This window comes from Dipodomys merriami, unplaced genomic scaffold (assembly GCF_024711535.1).
Source record: "Dipodomys merriami isolate MVZ:Mamm:240054 unplaced genomic scaffold, mDipMer1.0.p SCAF_7, whole genome shotgun sequence".
Taxonomy (NCBI): Eukaryota; Metazoa; Chordata; class Mammalia; order Rodentia; family Heteromyidae; genus Dipodomys; species Dipodomys merriami.
The window spans coordinates 37,423,119-37,447,100 of NW_027206290.1; the positions used below are offsets into that span (position 1 = coordinate 37,423,119).

Consider the following 23,982-nt stretch of genomic DNA (forward strand, 5'->3'; position numbering starts at 1 on the left):
TTTTCAATCTTCATCTTTTTTTTTTTTTTTGGTCATGTCAGTACTTCTTTGTTGCTTACTATGCAAAAGGCAGTTAAGTACTAATCTCATGTAATTCTCAAGAGTGCTGCAATTATTGTTAGTTCTACTTTACAGCTAAGGCCTTTAGGGTAAATCTGTTCAAGGTCAGAAAAAATTATTTGCACACCACAGTCAATGATCTAATCTACAAACTGCCTGTTCCTGGGCCAACTGTAGATCTCCTCATCTTTCAACAGTGATCTCTAGCTGCTCAGCTCTGAGAACACGCAAAAGGTAAAGGATCCCTGGAGAAACAAGAGGCCATATACAGGATGCTAGGGAAATATCAGAGGTCAAAAAAACCAGAGGCCTTGGTGTTCAAGGTTAAAAAAAAAAAAAAAAAAGAAAGCAAGGATAGCAACACTTATTGAGGGCTAGAGATGTTGCTCAGTGCTAGAACACTTGCCTCATTTTGTTTAATCCCTGTACCATAGAAATAAATGTCTTTTAGAAAGGCACAGTAGCCAATTGGTCTTTTAGTTTTGAATAAACACAGAGATAAAGATGGTGTGTGTGTGGGGAAGCCTAGCTAACTCTTGGGGATCATTTCAGGAACATCTATTTTAACTCCCCCCACTACCCCCTCCGCCAAAATAACCCCCAAAACCAAAAACAGCTGGGTACTTGTGGCTCATGCTTGTAATCCTAGCTACTCAGGAGATGAGCTCTGAGGATCGTGGTCAGAAGCTAGCCTAGGCAGCGGAGTCTGTGAGAATCTTTTTTTTTTTTGGGGGGGGGGGTCCGGTCGTGGGGCCTGAACTCTGGGCCTGGGCGCTGTCCCTTAGCTCTTCAGCTCAAGGCTAGCGCTCTACCACTTGAGCCACAGCGCCACTTCCGGCTTTTTTTCTTTTTTGCTTATGTGGTGCTGAGGAATCGAACCCAGGGCCTCATGCATGCGAGGCAAGTGCTCTACCACTGAGCCACCTTCCCAGCCCCTGTGAGAATCTTATCTCCAATTAACTACCAAAAAGCCAGAAGTAGAGCTGTGGCTCACGTGGTAGAATGCCAACCTTGAGTGAAAAAAAGCTAAGGAATAACATCCAAGCCCTAAGTTCATGCCCCAGTAGCTTTACTCAAAAAGCAAAAAGAAGCATTTTTAAAGATTTTTGTCAGTCCTAGGCCTGAAACTAAGGACCTGGGCACTGTCCGTATGCTTTTGTGCTCATCAAGTCTAGTGCTCTTAACACTTTGAGTCACAGTTCCACTTCTAACTTTTTGTTAGTTAATTGGAGGTCTCATGGGCTTTCCTGCCTGAGCTGGCTTTAAATTACAATCCTCAGATCTCAGCCTCTTGAGTAGCTAGAATTATAGACATGACCCACTGACACCCAGCTTACAAGAGTATCCTTTATGAGGTTACATAACTAAGACCTCAGCCTCTAATGATGTATTTCAATGTATCTTATAAAAGCTATGGGTTTTTACTTTGCACTGGGCCAGCACTTTGTATCTATGAATACCTTTATAGCAATCCTACTACCTCCTTTATTAATGTCATGCTGTGAAACCTAGGCCCACCTAACTCCCAAAGCATATAGTGTTCGGCTTCTGTGGGTACAGATCAACTCCTCTGTTTAGAAAATTCATCACTGAGCTGGTATTTTATTCAATGTACTATATACTAAAAAATATCTGGTATTTCTATTAAGCATATTACATAATGTAAAAATGATCACACACTCATTTTCATTTTAATAGCCCTTTCCCCATTGTATTTTCTTCTAGTTAAGGGCATGCCTAAATGTACCTTAGACATTTCCTATCTGAAATTTCAATACCAATACTTAAATATAAGCAAAAGCAGTGGGAGCATTTCAGTCTGGCTAACTTCTCAGCACAGATAAGCTATAAAATCTTGGCAAACCAATATTGATATTGAGTTAAGATTATGATGTTGAATACTTGAGTCAGCTTGGAAAAATGTCTGTTAGTAGCAAAGCTACAGAAGAAAATATTAAGACAGGACACCAAGCCATTTCCCCCTTTCCCATTGAGTGTTTATTTTGTAGTTTTTGCATCAGGTAGTCAACTGAAACACTTGAACAACAGAAAGCTGGCAGAGTGTTGAGGAAAAGGACTGATTATTATCTCTCCAACAGATGAGACAAAATGGTTTCAAATTGGAAACAGTCTTGCATAAATGAATCAACTGGAAGATAAGAGAGGGCAGGATAAGGAGATAAAGAAAAAGAGAAAAAGACAGAAAGTAATGAGCATCTTCCAACAGGATTGGGAGGAGGAAAAGGCACTGAATCACTGTCTATTAAATAAAAGTTGAAATAGACAATCCGTGTTTCTCTAGGTTACATCCAACACTGCTTTAGAGATGCTCATATACCTCTTGATAGAAAGCTACAAAATCTGTCTAAAAACAACCAGATAGATTGCACCAAGACTTCTCATAGGCTTACCAGTAATGTATTTTAAAGAGATTACCACCATCAAGGCCATTTTACAAATAGTACTACAAAGGTCACAAAGCTGCATGAACTTAAATTATAGGATACATCTAACTAAAGGACCACTTATTTTAGTTCCTAAAATTCCCATTTCAGGAAATCATAAAAGCAAGCTTCACCCCGGAGGAGCTCAGTTGGCTGTGCATTGGAAACCGGGCTGCCTTTCCCCTCAGAAGACTGCCTGTGAGCAGTTCAGCTGGCACCACATGGCAACTGTGTGGACACAGCAGGTATGTGGATGCAGCACTTACCAGAGCCTCCCTTCCTCTCAAAGTAAATAGCATTTAGGAAGAGGCAAACTTTTAAAACAGAAAAACAGAAGTACACGGACCACTTAAAGACAAACTTCATAAAAGGTTACAGTACCAGGTGTTTCTCACAATAAAGGATTTGAAGACCATACATGTTTGACAATGACCAATGGGAAAATCCAGCAAGATGATTTACACAGATGTTCTCTAAGTATAATTTAAACAAATTAAAATACCAGCTATGCATTTGGGAACCAGCCTTTAGTTGAATTCTCTAGTGCTTTCAGAATTTTATTTCATTTTATTAAAAAAGAATCATTGTCTACAAACTATTTTTTTTTCTGACTAGGCAAATACAATGAGCAAATCATCTGCAGTATCAAAATACTGTTTGGTAAATCACTGATGGCACTAACAATTTTAGGAATATCCAATAGGATGTATAAAGAGAACAATAACATTTCAAATTATAGGCATCAGTTGTACTTTGAGGATAGAAAATAAAATTTAAAAAGTTGAATGTAAGTTTCAGTTCTCTGATTTTCAGTCCAATCATCAGGAATTAAGATGTAGCCAGTTTGTTGTCACAAAACTGTACAAATGCCTATGAGTGACAGAAAAGTAATTCCCTTACAATATTTTAAGTGTTGCTATCACATACATTTAATGATACATGACAGATTAAAGCTAAGTAAAACCAAAATGTATCTTCCCTATTACATTTTTAAAACAGTCACAATAATAGATCAACAGTTGCTATTTTCACAGCAATTAAAAAATAGGAGTTGATACAAGTTGAACAAAGATACTTTTTAGGAAATAGAAATACTGATACACAGATGACATCTTTAAAATTCAAAGTGGTTAATTAATTTTTGTATTATTAAAAAAAGAAAAAAGAAAATCTCTCTATGGTCAAAATATTGAAAAAACACAAAGGCTAAGAAAAGAGAAACCACATTTGCCACTTAAAAAAACTGATACTACATCAGTGATTCTATTCATTGAATTGATCATAAAAAGTCATATATTACGAGGACTCAGACTCTAGGCTGTTCTGGACTAGACTTTTATAATCATATACACTCCTTTCTCAAGCTCCAAAAAGGACATTTCTACTGCACCCTAAGAGATAAAATAAATGTCCCAATTCTTAACTGGCAAAGACAAAAATACATACCTACATAAAAGCTTCAAAATCTGGGGGAGAAACTACATGAATCTGAAAACAATTCTTTGGATATAAGTTAGGAGCTTTTTGGAAGCCTCTAAATTCTTTCAGAAAATGAGAGTACACATCCAAACATGATTTTTCCACAAATAAAGGTCTCTCTAGTGCGGCACTGGTAGTCTAGGATCTACATCTGATCTGTCATCTATTTTTGTAAATAAAAATCTTATTGGAACATTATCAGGTTTGTTTCTGTATAGCTTATAGATGCTCCCAACACTACCAACAGTAATGGAGCTGCGTGGCTACGACAGAGACCTAAAAGATTTACTCTCTGGTCCTTTACTAAAGTAAAGTTTATGACCCCTCTGACCTAGTGTAGTGAGTACCATTCTAGCTAAGAGTTAATGCACCTCAAGAAGGTTCATTATGTACTCCAAGAATAAGCTGGGGTTTGTACCACAGAAAGGAAATGTCAAACACCCACTCCTTGAAGTGATGCTTTACTTCTGGACAAGAAAGCAATTTGTGTGTTTTTAGTAAATACTTCAAAAAGCTAACTAAGAAAAAAATGGGAAAAATAAAGGAATAACAAATAAGAAAAGTATGCCTAATTGTGTCTCAATATTTTCATGTTCTTAGTGCTAAAGTGATTCTGTCCTTTCTTTAGTCTGTCTTCATTAATGTTTATAAACTGTTTCCTGGTATTTCCCCCTTCTGCCCCTAGTTAGTAACCTATAAGGAGTTCTGCCTAAAATGCTTAGTTTGGTGAATCCTTGTTTAGAAATTTTACTTGACATAAACATAAACAACATTCTTTTAGAAAATTGTTTCTAAAATTCTTTATCTGTTACTCCAAGAGGAAGAAGGTAAAGAATGAACAGGAAAACTAAAGTCTGCCAAACATACTCTAAAAAACCATAGATAGAAAATAGCTACCATTTCTGAATGGTAATATAAAGTAAAATCAAAACACATCTTTCAAATGTGAATAAGGATTTTCTGCTCCTACTCAGCTAATGAAGTCTGTTTCCAGGGAACCTCCTGAACTCAAGCAGCTGCTTGAATCTTTGAGAGTTCACAGGTGTTTCATATTTCAATAGTTGTTGAAACACTGAAGATAAAACACTGAGAGGATATTTATAAAACACATTTATATCAAGATAAACTTTTTTTGTCACAAAGCTCAAAAGCAGACTTCTTCCTTTTAACAGTTAAAAAATGAATGCTATAAAACTATATGTTAAAGATGGTTTCATAATAATACCTTACATTTATTTACCACTTTAAAGTTTTCAAAGTGCTTTCACATGCCATCTCAGTCCTCACAACAGCCCTGTGAGGTAGGTGCAGCGGGTATTATTATCCTTATTTCAAGGTGAGTAAATTGGGGCAAAGAGAGGTTAAGTACTTGCCCAAGATCACACAGCTGAAAGGTACAGAGACAGAACCAGAAATCAATGTGTTTTCACTCTTGTCGCGTACTCTTTCCACTGTAGCTACTGCCTCGAATTATGAATAATATACTCTAACTTGTAAGGTTACTAAAGGTCATTTCAGTGATGTCTTAACCATAAAGTTAAATAAGAAATGCAAGAACAGCGGGTCTGATGACTCTGTCGACATAATAAAATGGGTGGAAAACCACTTTTGTCTAATTACTTAAACCTTTTGGTCCAAATACATAAAATATGCAATATTTACAGCAGTTTCTCTTTTTTTGTTGTTTGTAAATGCAATGCTTTAAAACACATTATAAAGCACCTTAGTTAAAAATAGTCTACAGGTAAAAGTACAGAAGTAGGAAAACCCTACCACAGCTCACTAATGGAGTCATAATATGGACTGATAGCTCAGTCTACTGCTTTACAAATCACCTATGGAAAAACAAATACGAAACTTACTTTTTTGATAGTAATGCGAAGAGGTCTTAATTAGAACCTCACATAATGCCATCATTCTTAGCAATATCTTCCCAATATTAGACAGTGGGGAGACAGAAATGAGAAATACTGTTTCAACTCTTTATATTTTTTATAGTATTATTCATGGTTTAACTTGATTTTAAACACTAATGATCATAAAAAACCATCTACATAAATATGGGCAAATCCAACTACAGCAGAAAAATTTCTTAGTAAACATGATCCAACATTGTAATAAGTTTCATGAGACATGACTGACACAAATTCGAACAAATCACACACTGCCACTATTCAGTAGAGGTGTAGAACTCAGACCTCCAGTGAGAGTGGAAATGGCCAATGGACAGAAATGGCCAATGGACTCATCTTCATTCATGGTTAGCTTAAAAAAGGATTTGTCAAAAGCAAAATACCAGAACTATCCCTAAAATTGTATTTCGACTTCTGATTAGACCCTATGTCATGTTTATTTCAAGTGATGTAAACACCTCCTCCATCCAAATAGGAGGTTAAAACTATGACCAAAATTTTTAACAGAAAAAAAAAATGCCTGAAACTTACATTTCATACAGCACTGGCATACCTGGCCAGTATGCGATCTTTGATGTTACTGTTTCCTAACACAACTTAAAACAACTGTTTTATCCTTCTAACAGCAATTCAGGTGGTAAAGAAGCTGAGGGTGAAGTCAAGATAGCATCAACATTCTAGTTCAAAAATCTTACAGCCACACCTATTCTCAGTTTGATTTAGGGTAAATCTTTTCATAGAAAAAGTTCTGTGCGAGGATGTAGAGGTCTCCATCTTTTTCTCGCACAGCATGGGCTCTGATGAACTGGAACTGCTCTAGTGCAAATTCGTAGAACTCGTTCTCCATTTTCCAAATGTCAGATTGCTGCAGTTTTGCAATGGTTTGTTTAGTGGGGAGTTTCTTCTCTGTGGTTTTCCTAAGATGAGATTTCTTTCCTACTTACAAAGGAAAAGAGAGAAAAGGTAAATAATTCTTAGAAAATACACAAAAGATTGATGCCTCTTTATTTAAAGAAATGGTTTCCAGTTAACATACTGAGATGGGTAATGCAATTGTCTTATACTAGTATAACTTGAGCCCAATCTAGAGACCTAATAATACTAGAACTGTGATTGATTCCTTTCCAATGTAAACCCATAAAAGACTTAACAAAATAAAAAAAAAACCGAGTAAATATAAAGATCACCACTCAGTAAAGTGTAGGCTGTTACTTCTTACAATGTATTTATAAAAACTTGATGCAGTTTATTTTTAAAAATATGATGAAATATCTACTGCCAATCTTAATTCTAATTTCTAAATTGTACTTGCTAGAATAATATAGAAACTAGGGCATACAAATACTTTAGTTAAAGTGGTTTTAGGACTGCACGGTGAGAAGAAACAGATGTTGTACACCTGCCTTTCTGAACCTATTGGCTATACTTTATCAAACAAACCTCAAATCACCTGTTTTTCTAGTTTTGAACAAAGATAAAAAGGTAAGGACAGTTTTAAAAAGAAACCACTCATTTAAATACCTGTACGATAGAGTTCTGTTGCACCCCTGAAAAACCGGGGCAAAGCTGCCTCCAGCAACATGATAAAATCTTCAAGCTCTTCAGTAACTCCCACCAGGAAGTATTCATTAATTAAGTTATACTTGGCTTGATCCATAGCCCACCTGCTCCCCACATTCCTGAAAGAAAAGGAATTAAAAACCTGGCTGTGAAATCTGTTAAGTATTTCTAGTGCTTCTGATGCCATACATTATGAAGAAAATAGATAAAACACATGCACATCCAAAGACTTAATGGCCTTTTATTAACCTCCTTTGGGAAGCACACCTGTTTTTAATTTCCTTTGCCTCCATATCCCGTTTTTCCTAAATGCAGTGCTAATTCAGATGACTGAAGGACTTTTGATATGAACATATATACAACATATATTCCTCCCATCTGATTTAATGTAAATTTATTTTTTGTAACAACTCTAAACATTATTCATTTAATGAGCTCTTTAATGAGTCTAAACATTGTGTTTAATGCTTAATTTATGATTGGTTAAGACTTCTTTCATTGGGCTGGGAAGGTGGCTCAGTGGAAGAGCGCTTGCCTTGCATGCATGAGGCCCTGGGTTCGATTCCTCAGCACCACATAAGCAAAAAGAAAAAAGCTGGAAGTGGTGCTGTGGCTCAAGTGGTAGAGCACTAGCCTTGAGCTGAAGAGCTGAGGGACAGCGCCCAGGCCCAGAGTTCAGGCCCCATGACTGGACCCAAAAAAAAAAGACTTCTTTCATTTTTGGTGAGTTTAGTGTTTCCTAAAGTTTCTGAGAATAGAAAGGAAATAAGACATAACTCTACTAAGAATCTCTTATTTATATTTGTTTAAATTTTTGCCCTAGTTAGACTATACGTTGGGGTCTGAGCATTAACATTCCTCTCCTCCTCTTCTCTTCTTTTTTTTTTCTTGGTGCTAGCCCTTGGGCTTGAACTCAGTTCCTAACCCCTGTTCCTGAGCTTTTTTGTTAGCACTCTAACATTTGAGCCACAGCTCTACTTCTGGAGATGAGTCTCATGGACTTTCCTGCTACATCTGGCTTTGAACCATGATCCTCAGATCTCAGCCTCTTGACCTGAGTAGCTAGGAGTATAAGCCAGGCCACCAGTGCCCAGCTGAGCACTAACAATTTCTTTTCTTTTTTTTTTTTTTTTTTTTGTTGGTCATAGGGCTCTGGACTGGGTGCTGTCCCTCAGCTCTTCAGCTCAAGGCGAGTGCTCTATCACTTGAGTCACAGTGCTACTTCCAGTTTTCTGGTGGTTTATTGGAGATAAGAGTCTCACGGACTTTCCTGCCTGGGCTGGCTTTGAACCGTGATCCTCAGATCTCAGCCTCCTGAGTAGCTAGGATTACAGGCATGAGCCACTGGCACCTGGCCTCTAACCATTCTTTAACTCTAATTCTGCTCTCCCTTTTAAGTAGCAGCAGTGTGATCACCTGAGCTGGTGATTTTACCTTTCCATGTTTTCTAAGCTATTAGAAAAAAAAGGGGGCGGGGAGATAGAATGAGAAGAGAAAATGAATTAATGGATTTCTGAGGACTCCAACCCCCCCAATTCTGTAGTATGAAATATATTAAACATACTAAATTTCCTTTCCAATTGAAATCTCCTCAGAAATGCCCAGCAGAGCAATATTCTTTTAAAAGAAGGGCTTGGCAGACTTTTTTTTTTTTTAATATAAAGGGCCACTGAATATTTTATTTGCAGGCTACATGATTTACATCACAATTGCTCAATTCTGTTGTTGTAGCATGAAAGCAGCCATAGATAATAAGTGAACAAATATATCTGGTTGTGTCCTAATAAACCTATAAATAAACAAATAACAAAACCACCATCTGAGAAAACACTGTGAAGATAATTTATATGAGGAATCTTTCATTTTATTTTTATTTTTTTGTTGGTCCTAGGGTTTGAACTCAGGGCCTGGGCGCTATCCCTGAGCCTCTTTGTGCTCAAGGCTAGTGTTGCATCACTTAAGCCACAATGCCACTTCCAGCTGTTCTGAGTAGGTTATTAGAGATAAGAGTTTCACAGACTTTTTCTGCCCAGACTGGCTTTGAACCGTGATACTCAGATCTTAGCCTCCTGAATAGCTAGTATAGCTGTGAGCCACCAGAACTCAGCTATGAGGAATCTTTTAAATAAATTTAAAGGTAATATTAGTTAATTAAAAATAGTCAATTACAAGTTGCGCTTTGCTGGTTTTTCACTATCTATACCTTGACTAACACATTTATACTTGTAAGGTTGAATACAGAGAAAAGAAGGAAGATAAACCAATTTATGCTAGCTTTATCTCCCTACCAGCATTCGGAACTGTGGCCACAGAAGAATGGGATTTGCAGCCAGAGCTTCTCCGGAGCACAGTCAGAGCCACCCTCAGCCACACATTCATCAAAGGTCTGGAAGAAAGAAAAAGGAGTACCGGTTGAGTCATAGATCCATGTTTCTCCTATGAAGTTTCCTAATATCCTGTGTTACTAAATACTTGAGTGGGAGCAGGTAGGAGAAAGTTAAACAATAAAAGGAACAGGCAGGTTACAAAAGCAGACTTGAGATACTGAGGAAAGTTAAACACAGATTCTTCTCACAACTTTGTTTTATGCCACTGTAGATAAGAATTCTTCACAAGTTGTCTTTGAAACTGAATTCTTTTTTTATATTGTTTATTTATTTATTTGATTATTTATTTTTGTGCTAGTACTAAAGTTTGAACTGATGGCCTTATCTTTTTCACTCAGGGCTGTTGCTCTACTGCTTGAGGTTCAGCTCCAGTTTTGTCTTTTTGGTGCTTAGTTGGAGATAAAAGTCTCATAAACTTTTCTGCCCAGGCTGGCTTTGAAACTTTTTTTTTTTAATTTAATTTTATTTTATTTGTGAACATACTGTACAGAGGGGTTACAATTACATGGGCAGGATAATGCGTACATTTCTTACCAAGCATTGCAGTCTCCTCCTTTGTTTACCGTTCACATCCCTTCCCAGCCTCCCCCTCCCAATCCCAATCCCAATCCCAATTCTTCCCCTCCCCCGCCCCCCCCCCCCCGCCCCCCGCACGACGTTGTAAAGCTCGTTTTGGACATTACAACTTGTACTTCTCATTGTTGCAACAGGTCCACCTGTATGAAACTGAATTCTTATATATATTTTTTCACCAAAGGAAATTATTTGAGATGCTACAGAGATACTGGAGAACAAACCTGGGAGGCTGGATGGTGCTATGGGAAATCACAAGCTTACCATCTGTTACTTCTGGAAAGAGGTAAGTTGTGGGAGAAAAGAAAGAACACGTGTCAAGCAAGCAAGTCTTCATTGCTTCCACCAGTACTTTTCTAATCTGTAAGGTTAAATAAACTCAGAGGGCCTGTTTAACCAAAAATCTGAGAATGAAGACAACAAATTCCTTAGAAATGGCATAGATTAGGCTACAGTAGAATGATTCTCTTGATTCTGGCAACATTCACATACAGCCTACAGCTTATTTGTTCATTCCTTTACAGATGCTTATACTAAGAAACAGTGAAGAGATTCATGGTAACACTGGGACACTTAAATTTTATGTTAGTACCTCAGTTTAAAAAGAGGGTATACCCTTACGTAAGGACTGAATGTATCACAGTGACTGGGTCAGAGTATGCATTTTGTAAATGCCTTTATATCTGCATCTCTCTCCACCTTTCCTTTCTAATGGTCAAATACAATGTTTTCTTGGTTCTCGTCTCCTTGACCCTCACAGCATTTCGTCCCATCCTCTTCTTTGTGAAAAAGCTTTGCTACTAATAAACTATTTTCTATTTCTTTGAATACTTCCCCTGCTTTTGACTTTTGTTGGGTCTTCTATATCTTTCTGAATGAATTATCCTTATCTTTGATGAAGCATATTAAGGTCCTTCTACCAAGTAGTCATTAATTTTTCTTAGCTATGGTGTCTTTGCCCAACCATAACTATCTTATTTTTTTAAAATCTACTTTGTATTTTTAGGAAGAAGAGTGTACTGGGGTTTTAACTCAGAACCTCCTACTTGCTATGCAGCTGTCAAACCACTTGAGCCAGGCATATACTGTGTATTTTTAATTTTCATTCCCAGTGCACTTTGTATTGGAAATTTCTGATTACATTGTCCCTTGCAACTCAGATTCCAAAACAGTTCTTAATCTTTTCCATTTTCTTCCTCACCTTGAATCCCTGAGCACTGTCTTTCCAGTGCAGTTACACTTTCTCAATCCTTATTTTCATGAGGATTTCTCAATATCTTCATTCTGGCAAATTTGTGCACTTACTAGATTAGCCTTAGTAGTCACTAACTTCTACCCAGAAACCTTCTACCGCTTTGAATATGTTAAAAAAAATCCAAACTCTTTATCTTTCCTTTCATGAATGCTTCAGAATTTGACCTCAATATCTTGTCTAATCTCTATGCATAACTTCTCTCTCTACCAGATTAACCTCTGCTATGTGCAATTCCAATTCCCTATGCCTTTGCTGACTACATTTTCTTCCTAAATTTTCTTCCTCTGGTAGATCTACCTACCAGTTTAGGTTATAGGAAGATATAATATATATAACCTTTATAATCTTTCCAGTGACTACTCTGGCATAAAATCACTTTTATTTCCTTTCAGGTTATTAATTTTATATTGCCTTCTAACAACCAGCTCTTAGGTTCTAGATATGCATGCCTATCTATCTATCTATCTATCTATCTATCTATCTATCTATCTATCTATCTATCTATCTATCTATCTATCTATCTACCTACCTATCTATCTACCTATCTATCTATCTACATGATTATCTCTATAACCAGGTTCATGTATTTTTAATGTGTGTTATCTCCTTAACTATGGTACAGTTGATAACGTCATATAATGTGCATGTGTTTTCCACAGCACATAGTATAATGCAATATAAATTGTTTGCACAAAATATTTATAAACTGCTACTGGAAAGAGTGCACTTTGGGGACTTACGTGAGTATGAAAAACATAGTTCAGTGGAAATGAAGACAAAGTAATGGGTTTTTATTTTCTTCATGAAGCATTTTGACAGTCCTTTAAGAGTTCTCTCAAATTTGCTTGCTGTGTTTTTAAGGTTACAGTCAAGACTGAATACACTCAAGACTGTAATGGCCATTGAAATGGCCATTACATCACTTCTGAGTTTTTTTCTAGATGGCCTGATTTATATTCCCTACCCCAAGCCATTTTTCTAAAAAAGTGGTTTTATCATTTATGCCAGCAAGTACATTAAAAAACCCCACTCCTATATATCTCTCTCTATCATGTTCCAATTTCCATGAAGTCCTTGGCTCAATGAACTGAATGATGATAGATCCCAAGGCTTCTGACTGCTGTCTATCCAATTTCTAACAGGCCCTAGCTCATGGAAATGTCATCTCCAGCTCAGTAGAGGTCCTTTACTGCCTTATGCCTCTATCTGAGTATAAGACGGAAGAGGGCTAAGTTACCAAAGTGAATATGGATAAACCCATAATTTCTACAACCATTTCACGTGTGCATGTGATTCTATGTATGACATTCAAAGATATTTAAACAGGTTTTGCTTTAAAATATAAGAAGCTAGCATAATCAAGAGAGGCTGCAATATTAACAGTTCCCATAAAGTTATATGTATACATATAGGGTATCAAAATGCATACGACTTGGATTAAAACTAAACTAAAAATAAATCGAACATCCAAGACAGCCATTTTAACTCAAATTCACTAACTAGCATAATCTTAATTCCTGTAGTCTTGAAGTGTTTTATTACTTCAAGCAACAAAAATTTAGAAAGCCTTCAAATCTAGTTTTGGACAATAGTTTTTTAATCTTCAAACTCTATTTGACAGACTAGAAGTTACTTCCCAAGTCTATTCTTCCTTTCTTCTACAGGTCAGAGTTAGCCTCTCTTGCAGTGAGTTGAATATGGTCATATGACTAAGCTTCTGCTAGAGGACTAGAGGGAGAAGTGACAGAGGCAACTTCTGAGTCATTTGCTTACAACAAAATGCCTGCCCTCTACTTTCTTCCCCTAGGCTAGAACCTAGAGGTGGCAAGCATAACTGCCAAAGAAGGGCAGAGTGGCAGTATGCAAGGAACTTAGGTTCCTAAAACATAGTGGGGCACAAAGCTGCCAAGAGCCTGAATCTCTAGAGATAGCTATGTGTGAGACAAAGAATCTTATTTTAACTATTTAGGTTTTTTTTTTTAGCAGCTTAACAACATTTACTTGAATTAATCACCAAATATTTTATTGGGGCTGGGAAGGTGGCTCAGTGGTAGAGCGCTTGCCTTGCATGCCTGAGGCCCTGGGTTCGATTCCTCAGCACCACATAAGCAAAAAGAAAAAAGCCAGAAGTGGTGCTGTGGCTCAAGTGGTAGAGTGCTAGCCTTGAGCTGAAGAGCTGAGGGACAGCGCCCAGGCCCAGAGTTCAGACCCCACAACCGGACCCAAAAAAAAAAAATTATTGGAAAATACAGAAGTAGAAAATAGTTTGTGTTTTGCCTTCCTTACAGATTATTAACTTTGAAGAAGAGTCTTTTTCCTGTTAATTAAAAGAACTCGAATACGACCAGAAGCAGGGAAGATACAAAAAACAGCAACAATTAAAATAAACCCTATAAATAATTTTAAAAAAGGTAAATCTTAGCATAACGGGAATTTCCCCATTTCTACACAAATATTTAATGAAAAGTAAACCAACTATTTTCTAGTGAGAAAGAAAAAAATAAGACAAATGGATCCTACCTTTACTATATACTATAAGTTATGCTCAAGTCACTGAGCTCTTAGTTCAGTTGAAACACTGCAAAGTAACATCTCACTAGGGCTTGTAATCAGGCCATCAAAGACTAACACAAGTGACTGGTAACCAAAACTTTTTATTTTTATTTTTGCCAGTCCTGGGGCTTGAACTGAGGGCCTGAGTGCTGTCCCTGAGCTTTTCTAGTGCTTCATTAGAGGTAAGAGTCTCTTGGATTTTCCTGCACGGGAGGGCTTTGAATTGCCATCTTCAGATCTCAGCCTCCTGAGTAGCTAGGATTACAGGTTTGAGCCACCAGTGCCCAGCTGAACACATTCTTGCTTACTTCCACTTAGCCATCTCTTTATCACTGTATTAGCGGTCATGTTACAGAAAAAGAATTTTTCTATAAAGGAATAACTTTTTTTCTTCAAAATGTCAATCCTTAAAACAAAAAGGAAACAATTTAAATCAACAAAAACACTCCAGACTCTTTCACAGACCCAGTTCAATATACTTGAGAAATAAAAAGAAAGATAAGATCAACCTAGTCATTTAAAACCATGTGTGCTAAGAAAAAGTAGTTTATTATGAACTATATACAAATGATTTTTAAAACCATGAAATATCAAAACTGTTAGTCTGGATATTTAATTAAAGATCAAAAAATATTAAACACAATTTGATGCTTGATTGAACTCATTTTCTGGAAATGACCTTGCTTTTTTTTTCTTTTTTCTTTTTGGCAGTCTTGGGGATTGAACTCAGGGCCTGGGTGCTGTCCCTGAGCTTCTTTTTCTCAAGGCTAACACTCTGCCACTTGAGCCACAGTGCTATTTTGGCTTTTTCTGTGTATGTGGTACTGAGGAATCGAACCCAGAGCTTCATGCATGCTAGGCAAGCACCCTACCACTAGGCTACATTCCCAGCCTTTGCTTTCTATTTTATATAGATAACCAAAGCTACCAGTATGCTCCCTTGATTTTCTCCTTAGATACAAGCATATCTGCATCTGTAGCTCCTTCTGCTCCCATCTATAAGAGCTATTTCCTTCTATCTCTGAATACACACTTCCCACTCCCTTCTGAGATCCTGCTCCATCAAGTCTTTTTTTTTTTTTTTTAAGTTTCTTAAGCCATTTCACTTTCTTGATGTGGATTTGCCCAAATACCTGTCGACATGTCTGTCATCTAAGAAACACATTTCCTGATGTTTTTGGTTCCTTTCGAAGTCAAACTTCTCTGCGGAGTAGGTGTCAGCTGTGCTGCTTACTTGCTCACTCCCCTACTCCCTCTCAGTTGCTCCTTACCCCTTCAGATTATACTTAAACTCCTTTCTCTGCGGCCCCCAATGATCTCCCCATGGACAAACTATGGCAGTTTTCAATTCTCTCCTTTTTGAGATAAAACTTATTTTCCTCTTTTAAGACCTTTTCAAGTTTTTTTTTTTTTTCCCATGGCATATTGCTCTCTCCTACCAAAATTCTTTCAATTTGGGGTAGGAGTCAGTAAATACCTCTTAATAAATGTAAACTGATTCTCTTTGGATTTTTACTTAGAACACACACATATTAAATTTACTATTTCAGCATGAACCTCTCCTCCCCGATATTTCAATGGTAAACTTTAAAAAAAAAAACTAATAACTGAAATTGCGTGACAGATGGGAATTATAGGTCCTTAACATTTTTAAAGTCACAGCAAGAGCTATGCTGATGAACAATTAAGAGACAAACTATGGCTTTTCTACCCTGGGTAGTTGGGGATTTTTTTTTTTTTAATGAATAAACTATACTTCTCACTTGAAAGAAAACAGCTTACAGAGTTGATGAGAAAACTGGTTCTCAAGTGTGAGCTGTTTTGCCCCTAGATGGCATTCAACAATGTTGTGAGATATGTTCTTATAAATGAGGTGTGGGGCTGCAGTACAGGCCAGCAACCTATGTAAAACCCTCCTTCTATAGGCAGTTCCCTATGATAAAAAATTACCTGGCTCAAAATGACAGAGGTTAAAAAAATCCTATGGTATAGCCAATTATAAAAGTTTAACTTTTAAGCAAAAAATACAATTTTAGAAAACTTTAATGAGCTCTGTGGTATTAATATGTACATTTTTGATGATGTACAGCAAATACATAAACATCTGGAAGGTCCATATAAGTCAAAAAACCAATATGCTTCAGAGGACCAATATATGATGTTTCAAAAGTACGCTTGGCTTAAAAGATCAATTCAAATGATAAAGCACAACACCTCAATGGATTTTACTAACAGTATAAAGTTCACTATTATGGTCTTAGGTTCTACATTACAACTAGGAAACTTCTCAGGTTTTCATCTGAAGAACATCCACAGCTTTCTGAAAAGACTGTACAGCAGTCTCTTTTCCAATGACATATCTGAATGAAGCTAGATTTTCATTATAGAACAGGCTGAGCTGACAAAAAGATAATGAAAATGAGGCTGTCTATGTTAAGATAGATACTAAAAGGTTTTACAAAAATATAAAATGATGTCACTCTTGATGGGTGCTGGTAATTAATTGGATTTTTGCTGGCTAATTGGAGATGGAGTCTCACAGACTTTTCTGCCAGGGCTAGCTGTGAACCATAATCTTCCAAGTCCCAGTTCCTGAGGAAGCCACTCAGGAGTGAGCCACTAGCACTCAGTTGTGTGAAACATGAGGGGCTAAGACTAAAGACTGGAATGGCAGAGGTTAGGATTAAATTCCAGCTCCGACATTTACTAGTTGTATGTCATTAGGCTGTTCACTTTTCTGAATCTCAGTTTCCTTACTTGTAAAATGAGGTCAGTATCAACAACTACTTCACTGAATTGTGTGAGCTAACAGAAAAAAAACACCCATAATAACTTAAAACATTCATTTGGTACACAAAAATAATTGTGTATTTGATTAATTATCAAGTATTTTAGTGTTTAATCCCCAAACTACACAGGAAGATGGATGGAGGAACCTATATGACATCTCTTCCTAAACAACACAATTGTTCCTTTGAGCAAAGGATACTGAATAACAGTATAAGTGATAGAGCTAAAAAAGGGATATATATGTTTGTATGTATATATAAAATCTTACACAATCTCCATAATGAAAACCATTTTAGGAAACAAAGTTAATAAGAGATAGATGGACAGAGACAGAGATATAGAGATATTTGGACAGTTATTTATATTTGGACCAGTACTTTCTGCTTAAAGTTTTGAGCTTAAGGAAGGATACAGCAATTTTTTGAAAACATAAAAAAGGAAAACAAAATCCACTATTATCTCATGTGGTAAACATGAAAACTCTAACAGAAAAGAATTTAACCGTTGGATGTTGGTTATCATCATTTAGTAAGTACCTAGCACCCTACTGTATAACACTTTCCGTCTCAAATGCCGAGCCATTTGTTATGCTCTTCTAGACACACAGACACTGTGGTGAATACTAGGAACTTTAAGGTGAGTGAAACACATGCTTGAGGAAGTTCACCATGCTTTTGGAAGCAACATATCAATAGCCCAAGTACTGCAAAGTAAATGCTTAATAGCAGAGATTTTAATGGAGCATTGGGGAATCTTGAAAGGGATGTGACTCCCTAGGGGCAAATGACCTCAAGGAAAAGGCCACTTGGAGCTTGACCTTAAAGGTCAACAAAGATTTTTCCAGAATGAAGGGAAAAACATTGAAAATATGAGGAACAACACACGCATGTTGCACGTGGTGAAGCACCAGGGTAGGTGAGGGGGGGAGTCAGGCAGGGAAAGCCTGATGGTCCCATCATGCCAGATGGTCTCTCCTTGTTTTACATGACTTTGTGATCAATAAGATCCCACAAAGGTACTCCAAAAGAAAAAATCAGAGTTGTTCTTAGAAAAACAATTCCAGTGAAGCTCTGAAGTGCAGGACAATAGCCTTCACCATTTGTATCCTACCAAATCCAAACCTAATACAAACCATAACTCTCTCCTTGGACCAAGAAAATGTGGTATGTATATATATATATATATATATATATATATATATATATATATATATATATATATGTATGTATATAGGAATTCTATGCTTTCATCAAGAATGATATCACCCTATTTGTTAAGAAATGGAAAGTTCTGGAAAAAAAATAATGTTAAGTGAAGTAAGCCAGACCCAAAGAAATATAGGTCCCATAGTTTCCCTTATTTGCAACAATTAGTATATGTCTAGGATAATCTTATCAGTTGAGCAGAAAAGCTCAAAAGCTATGTACATGAGACCATACAAGATGATGCTAAGTGAAATGAACCCCAATATATGGACTCAAGAGGTTTTTCTTTGTTGTTGTTGTTTTTAATGTACTATGAGATTTTTTTTTTGTTTCTTTTGTATGTTCTTCCCCCTATGGTATATCCACTGTTGTCACTGTATTTGATTTTGGTACCCTGCATCTTGTGTATACATTTATCTAATTTGGAGAGGGGAAGGGAATTAAAAAAAACTGAAACAATGATACAGGATGACCCATTGCAACAATGATGCTCACAAGACACTATGTTGGAAATGAATGTTACAACTTTGGGGATGGGGAGTGGGGGAGGGAAGGGATAGTAGGAAAAAACAAAGGAGGGGTAACAATGTTCAACAAGAAATGTAATTGTTACCTTATTCATGTAACCGTAACCCCTCTGTACAGCATCTTTACAATAAAATAAAACTTTAAAAAAAAGTAGTCATAAACTATACAGAAATATAAACTGACATTAAGACCAAGAGAACCAAAATAACATGAAAATACATCACACTAATGCGGAGGAATTGCAATGGTTTCTGTTTGTTAACAGAGCTATAACAAAACAGACATTCAGTCCTAAAAGAAAAAATTTTAAAAATTCAAAAATTTTGGATCCTACAAGCTATCAACTATATTTGTTGTTTTTGTTTCCATATATTTGGGGGCTCTTTTCAAAATTTCCACAATAAGCAAGCAGTACATTTACAATCAACAGAAAAAATTTAAAGCACATTGTTTAATAAAAACTTTTATTAAACAACTGTCTCTAGGAGAATCTTAAAACTGAAATATTACCTTTTTGTCTCCTTGTTTTCTTCTCCTTAATCCTGGCCTATAGTCATCACCAAATCTCAGAAAGTAATAGTATGAAACTAGTCTCTCAATAGGATCCCTTATGACATTAATGTAAATTGGCTTCTTCTTCACACCGAATCTGAAATAAAAATAAAACTAAAATGGTGAAATCAACATTTTAAAAATTATTATTTTTAAAAATTATGGTGAATATCCACTCATGAACCTGGGAAGCAGCCACACAGCCTGTCCTGAGTGGACCTGCCCTACTTGCACAAGTATTTGGAAGTCAGATTCTCAGCAACTTGTCCTTCAAAGTATAATAAAGGGAGACCCTGAGATGCTGACCAACAGCCCACCTAAGCAGGACACTCCTAGAGGCCTTGTGAAGTGACCTCTGCAGCCCTTGGACATTGACAGGTATTCCATCTGGGTCCACTCTGTGGCCTGGTCTTCAAGTGGCCCTCCAACACTGGCAAGTACATGCCTGTGCTGTCACACCAGTTCTGCCTTGTCTGCACAGGCATGCCAGAGAGGCCTTCCCTCTATACAATCTGTGGAAACTGACAGGAATCCTCAACTTGCAGATGGGTAACTATGCCCAGAATTGCCAGCTGTATCCTATTTGGCAGTGCAATCCTATAGCCTCTGCGGCTGAGACCTGTGAGCCATCCACAGGCACCACCAATGCTGATTACAATTGAAGCTATTGCAGGAATACTAAAACCAATGCCAATACCTCCCATCAAATAGATATTCTAGGATATAACACCAGGTTTGCTTTTAACTATGAGAGCTATCCTATGCAACCAGTAGAAGAAAATGATCTTTCAGATTCATAAATATTGACACAGACATAGGAAGCCTGAAATCCCGGGGGAAAAGAAACTGATAAAGGAAAACTGAAAAATTAAAAATAAATAATGAATAAAAATAATGAAATCAGGAAGACAATTCATGACATGAATGGGCAATTCAGTCAAGAGAAATCATAAAAACCAAATAAAACATTTGGAGCTTAAAACTCAACAAAAATAAAAAATCTGGTTGAGAGTTTTAACACCAACTAGATCAACTGGTAGAATTTCTGAACTTGAGCTGGGTATGGTAGCTCTTAGTCCTACCTAATAATCCCAGCTACTTAGGAGGCTGAGATTGGGGGACTTAGATTCAAGCCACAATGGGCAAGATAATTCTGGAGACTCCATCTGAAAGTAAGAGGATGAGTACAGTGGTGTGTGCCTATCATCTCTGCAAAATATCATGTATAAAAATAGAAGGAATACGGAAAAACTAAAACCTTTTTTCAACCAGTGTGAAAATGAGCCAAAGGTATAGGTCAGGAGCAGAGCACCTGCCTAGCAAGCACAAGGCTGAGTTTAAACCAAACACACACACATACTCACTCAAAGACTTTCTGCAATTGTATGAAAGTCTTCTGAAACAATCTAATCAGAAGAACTAACAAATATATGAATTTAGGAAGTCTTTAAGATTCATAAGACTACAGTAAGTGAGCATTTTGCATTTTTGCAGTTTGAGTATTCCAGAAGAGAAGGGGAAAGTCATAGAAAACCTTTTTAGTGAAATAAATAGTGAAAACTTTCTAAACAAGTTCAGGAAGAGACAGAAAAGATTTCTAATAAATTTAACTAACAGATAGTATAGTCAGGCATAGTATAGTCAAATTATTGGAAGAAAAAACCCCACTGAAATTGTAAAAACAATAAGACCAAAATATAAAGACACATAAAAGGAACCTCCATTAAAATAATAGCAGACTTCTAGGCTAGGAGAAAATGGAGTAAATATTCTAAATCCTGAAAGAAATACAGAAAAAGATCCAACAAGCAAGAATATTATGCTCAGAAAAGTTGTTAAGAAATAAAAGATTCCAGGTGAGATGGCTCAGATGGAAACCAGGAGGTTAACATTTCATGGCTAGCCCTACCACCAGAAAAGCTGGTGGTTAGAGTGGCCTGGCATAAAAGGTGAAACCCTACCTGAAAAGTAAATATAGCAAAAAGGGCTACTAATGGCTCAGATGTTAATGCATCTGCCTACTGAACACGAAGCTGAGTTCACCCCAGTACTGCCAAAATAAACAAACAAACGAACAAATAAATAACATACAACAAGCTGGGAGCTGGTGGCTCATGCCTATAATCCTGTCTACTTAGGAGGCTGAGATCTGAGGACTGTGGTTCAAATCCAGTCCGGCCAAGAATGTCTGTGAGACTCTTATCTCCACTTAACCACCCAAAACTGGAAGTGGTGCTGTGGCTCAAGTGGTCAAGAGCTCACCTTGAGCTGAAGAGCTCAGGGACAGTGCCCAGGCCCAGAAGTCAAGCCCCACAACCAACAGCAACAACAGAAAAGATAAATAAATAAAATAAAATAAAATACAACATCCAGAAGAATTCATCACCATCAGATAAGAATGCTTATGGAAGTCCCTGCATTAGAAATGAAAGTATAATGTTGATCGTGAAAACATGTAAAAGTACAAACTCACTAGTACAGAAGATACACAAAAGATAAAGAGAAGAAAACCAAACCTTTATTAATACAGGAAACCTCAAAGTCAGACAGATGAATGACAAGAGAGGAGGAAAGAAACAAAACAATCAAAATTACAGAAGCATGTTTTTACTTATCAATGTCATTAGCAAAATGGCAGGATTATGTGTTTACTTACCAGTGCTAACACTAACTGTAGATGGATTAAATGTAGATGGATTAAATATCCCAATTAAAAGATATGGTCTGAGTGAATAGATAATAAAAATAGACTCAATGATATGCTGCCTACAAGAAACTCACATAGACTAAGGGATACCCACAAAAGATAAATCATGCAAATAGAAAACAAAAGTTAAAATAGACGGTAAGGGACAGAGAATGTCACAATATAATGATAAAATAATAAATCCAACAGGAGACAATTATATAAATATATACACAACCAATTTTGAAGCACCTAAATATATAAAGCCAACATTACTAGACCTGAAAGGACTGACAGACTCAAATACAACACCTTACTTTTATCAATAGAGGTCATCCAAGACAATGCAAATCAACAAATAACTGGTGGAGTTAAATCTAATTGCAGAAATGGAGCTAGCAGATGTTTACAGAATATTTGAACAGCTACAGAATAGATACCTTTTCTATTAGAAACTCTGTCCAGGATAGTCACTAATTTGGATACAAAACAAATCTTAACCAATTTAACACATCATGGTTAAAGCATGTATCTTCTCTAACTTCAATGAAATGAAACTAGAAATCAACAAGACAAATTACACAAATGTATGTAAATTAAACACTATTATCTCAAACAAAATCAAGAAGAAAATAAAAAAGCCCATCTATCAAAACCTATTAAATATAGCAAAAGCAGTACTACCAGAGAGAAGTTCACAACTCTCATAGCCATCTCTACATAAACAAAGTGCCTACATAAAACACACACACACACACACACACACACACACACACACACAGGCACACAGGCACACACACACAAAACCCACCCACCCCCAAAAAAACCCTTAAAATAACCTGATGGTTATTTAGTAAACTTGAAAAGCAAGAACAAACCAAACCAAATTTAGAAGGAAAGGAATAACAAATTTGAACAGAAATGAAGAAAATAGAGGCTGGAAAAAAATCAAGTAAAATTAAAAAATTTTAAAAGATAAATAATATTGACAATCTTAGTTTAGTTGGTGTAATAAAGGAAAGAGTTCAGGCATGGGGTGCATGCTTAATAGTCTCAATATGTGGGGTAAGCAAACAGAAAGATGTATTACAAGAAAAATGCAGTGAAACAGAATGGAATGTAGCAGAATAGTAAGAGAGAGAAAACAACTTTTAGGAAGGCATCAGCAATGATATGTAATGAGGAAGGAGCCACTGTCTGGGAGACAGTGTTCTAGGATGCAAGATTTCTTCCAAGTACCAGATGTTCGAGGAATAGCAGCATCTCTTTGACTGCAGTCTCAGGATAGTAACAGGATGAGTGTAGAATAGTAATAGGATGAGTGTAGAGGTACAGTAGGCTCAGATGAGCCTGTAGACCATTTTAAGAATTTATCTTAATGGGGATTTAGGAAGGAAGGCATTGGAGTATTTACACAGAGAAATTTCACCTCCTAACTTATTTTAAAAGACCACTGGCTACAGTTTTGGAAAGACTGAAATCTTACAATGTGAAATCTTATGGCTTCTCCTCCTGATCACTATGTCACACAGTGACATCTGTTTTCATTTTTAACCTCCTATATCTAGAAGCTATTGCAATTGAGCAATTCAACTCTTAGCTTAGTCTTTTACTGTTTCACCTGCAAATCTTTTCTCTCCAACAGCATTAAAGTTTCCTGAGGAAAACAGTAAGATGCAAATATATAACACTGTCACTCAAGTTATCAGTAGAAGCTCCATTAGGGTAGGAACTGTTTTTCTGCTACTCATGGCTTTATCATCAGTGCTAGCCATAGTGTCCTCCTTATCGAATATTAATGTAATTAGGATGGGTAGATTATTGTTAATTAACCACTTATAAAAGCCATTCTGTGGGAGAATGAACTCAGTAATTCATACTTGTAATCCTAGTTATAGAGGAGGTGATAAGGAGAATAGAGGTTTGAGGTCAGCCCAGGCAGAAAAGTTCACTAGATCCCATATGCAAAATAAATAGCAAAAAGCCAGGGTAAGAGA

The 23,982-nt window shown here is 36.6% G+C and overlaps 1 protein-coding gene across 2 annotated transcripts in view; it reads right to left on the bottom strand.

Moving 5' to 3' along the window:
* Nucleotides 1–2,035: 2,035 nt before the first annotated feature.
* The window catches only part of Hs2st1 (heparan sulfate 2-O-sulfotransferase 1), a 141,241-nt gene continuing 119,294 nt past the window's right edge, over nt 2,036–23,982 (bottom strand). The window contains exons 4-7 of one of the 2 annotated variants that reach the window (XM_070006353.1): nt 19,258–19,396; nt 9,745–9,842; nt 7,418–7,575; nt 2,036–6,832 (exon numbers count right to left, since the gene is read on the bottom strand). In XM_070006353.1, the coding sequence (XP_069862454.1) occupies nt 6,606–6,832; nt 7,418–7,575; nt 9,745–9,842; nt 19,258–19,396 (622 nt within the window). In that variant the 3' untranslated portion in view covers nt 2,036–6,605. Of the gene's footprint in view, nt 6,836–7,417; nt 7,576–9,744; nt 9,843–19,257; nt 19,397–23,982 lie in introns of both variants that reach the window. The other variant, XM_070006351.1, reaches the window with a different exon arrangement.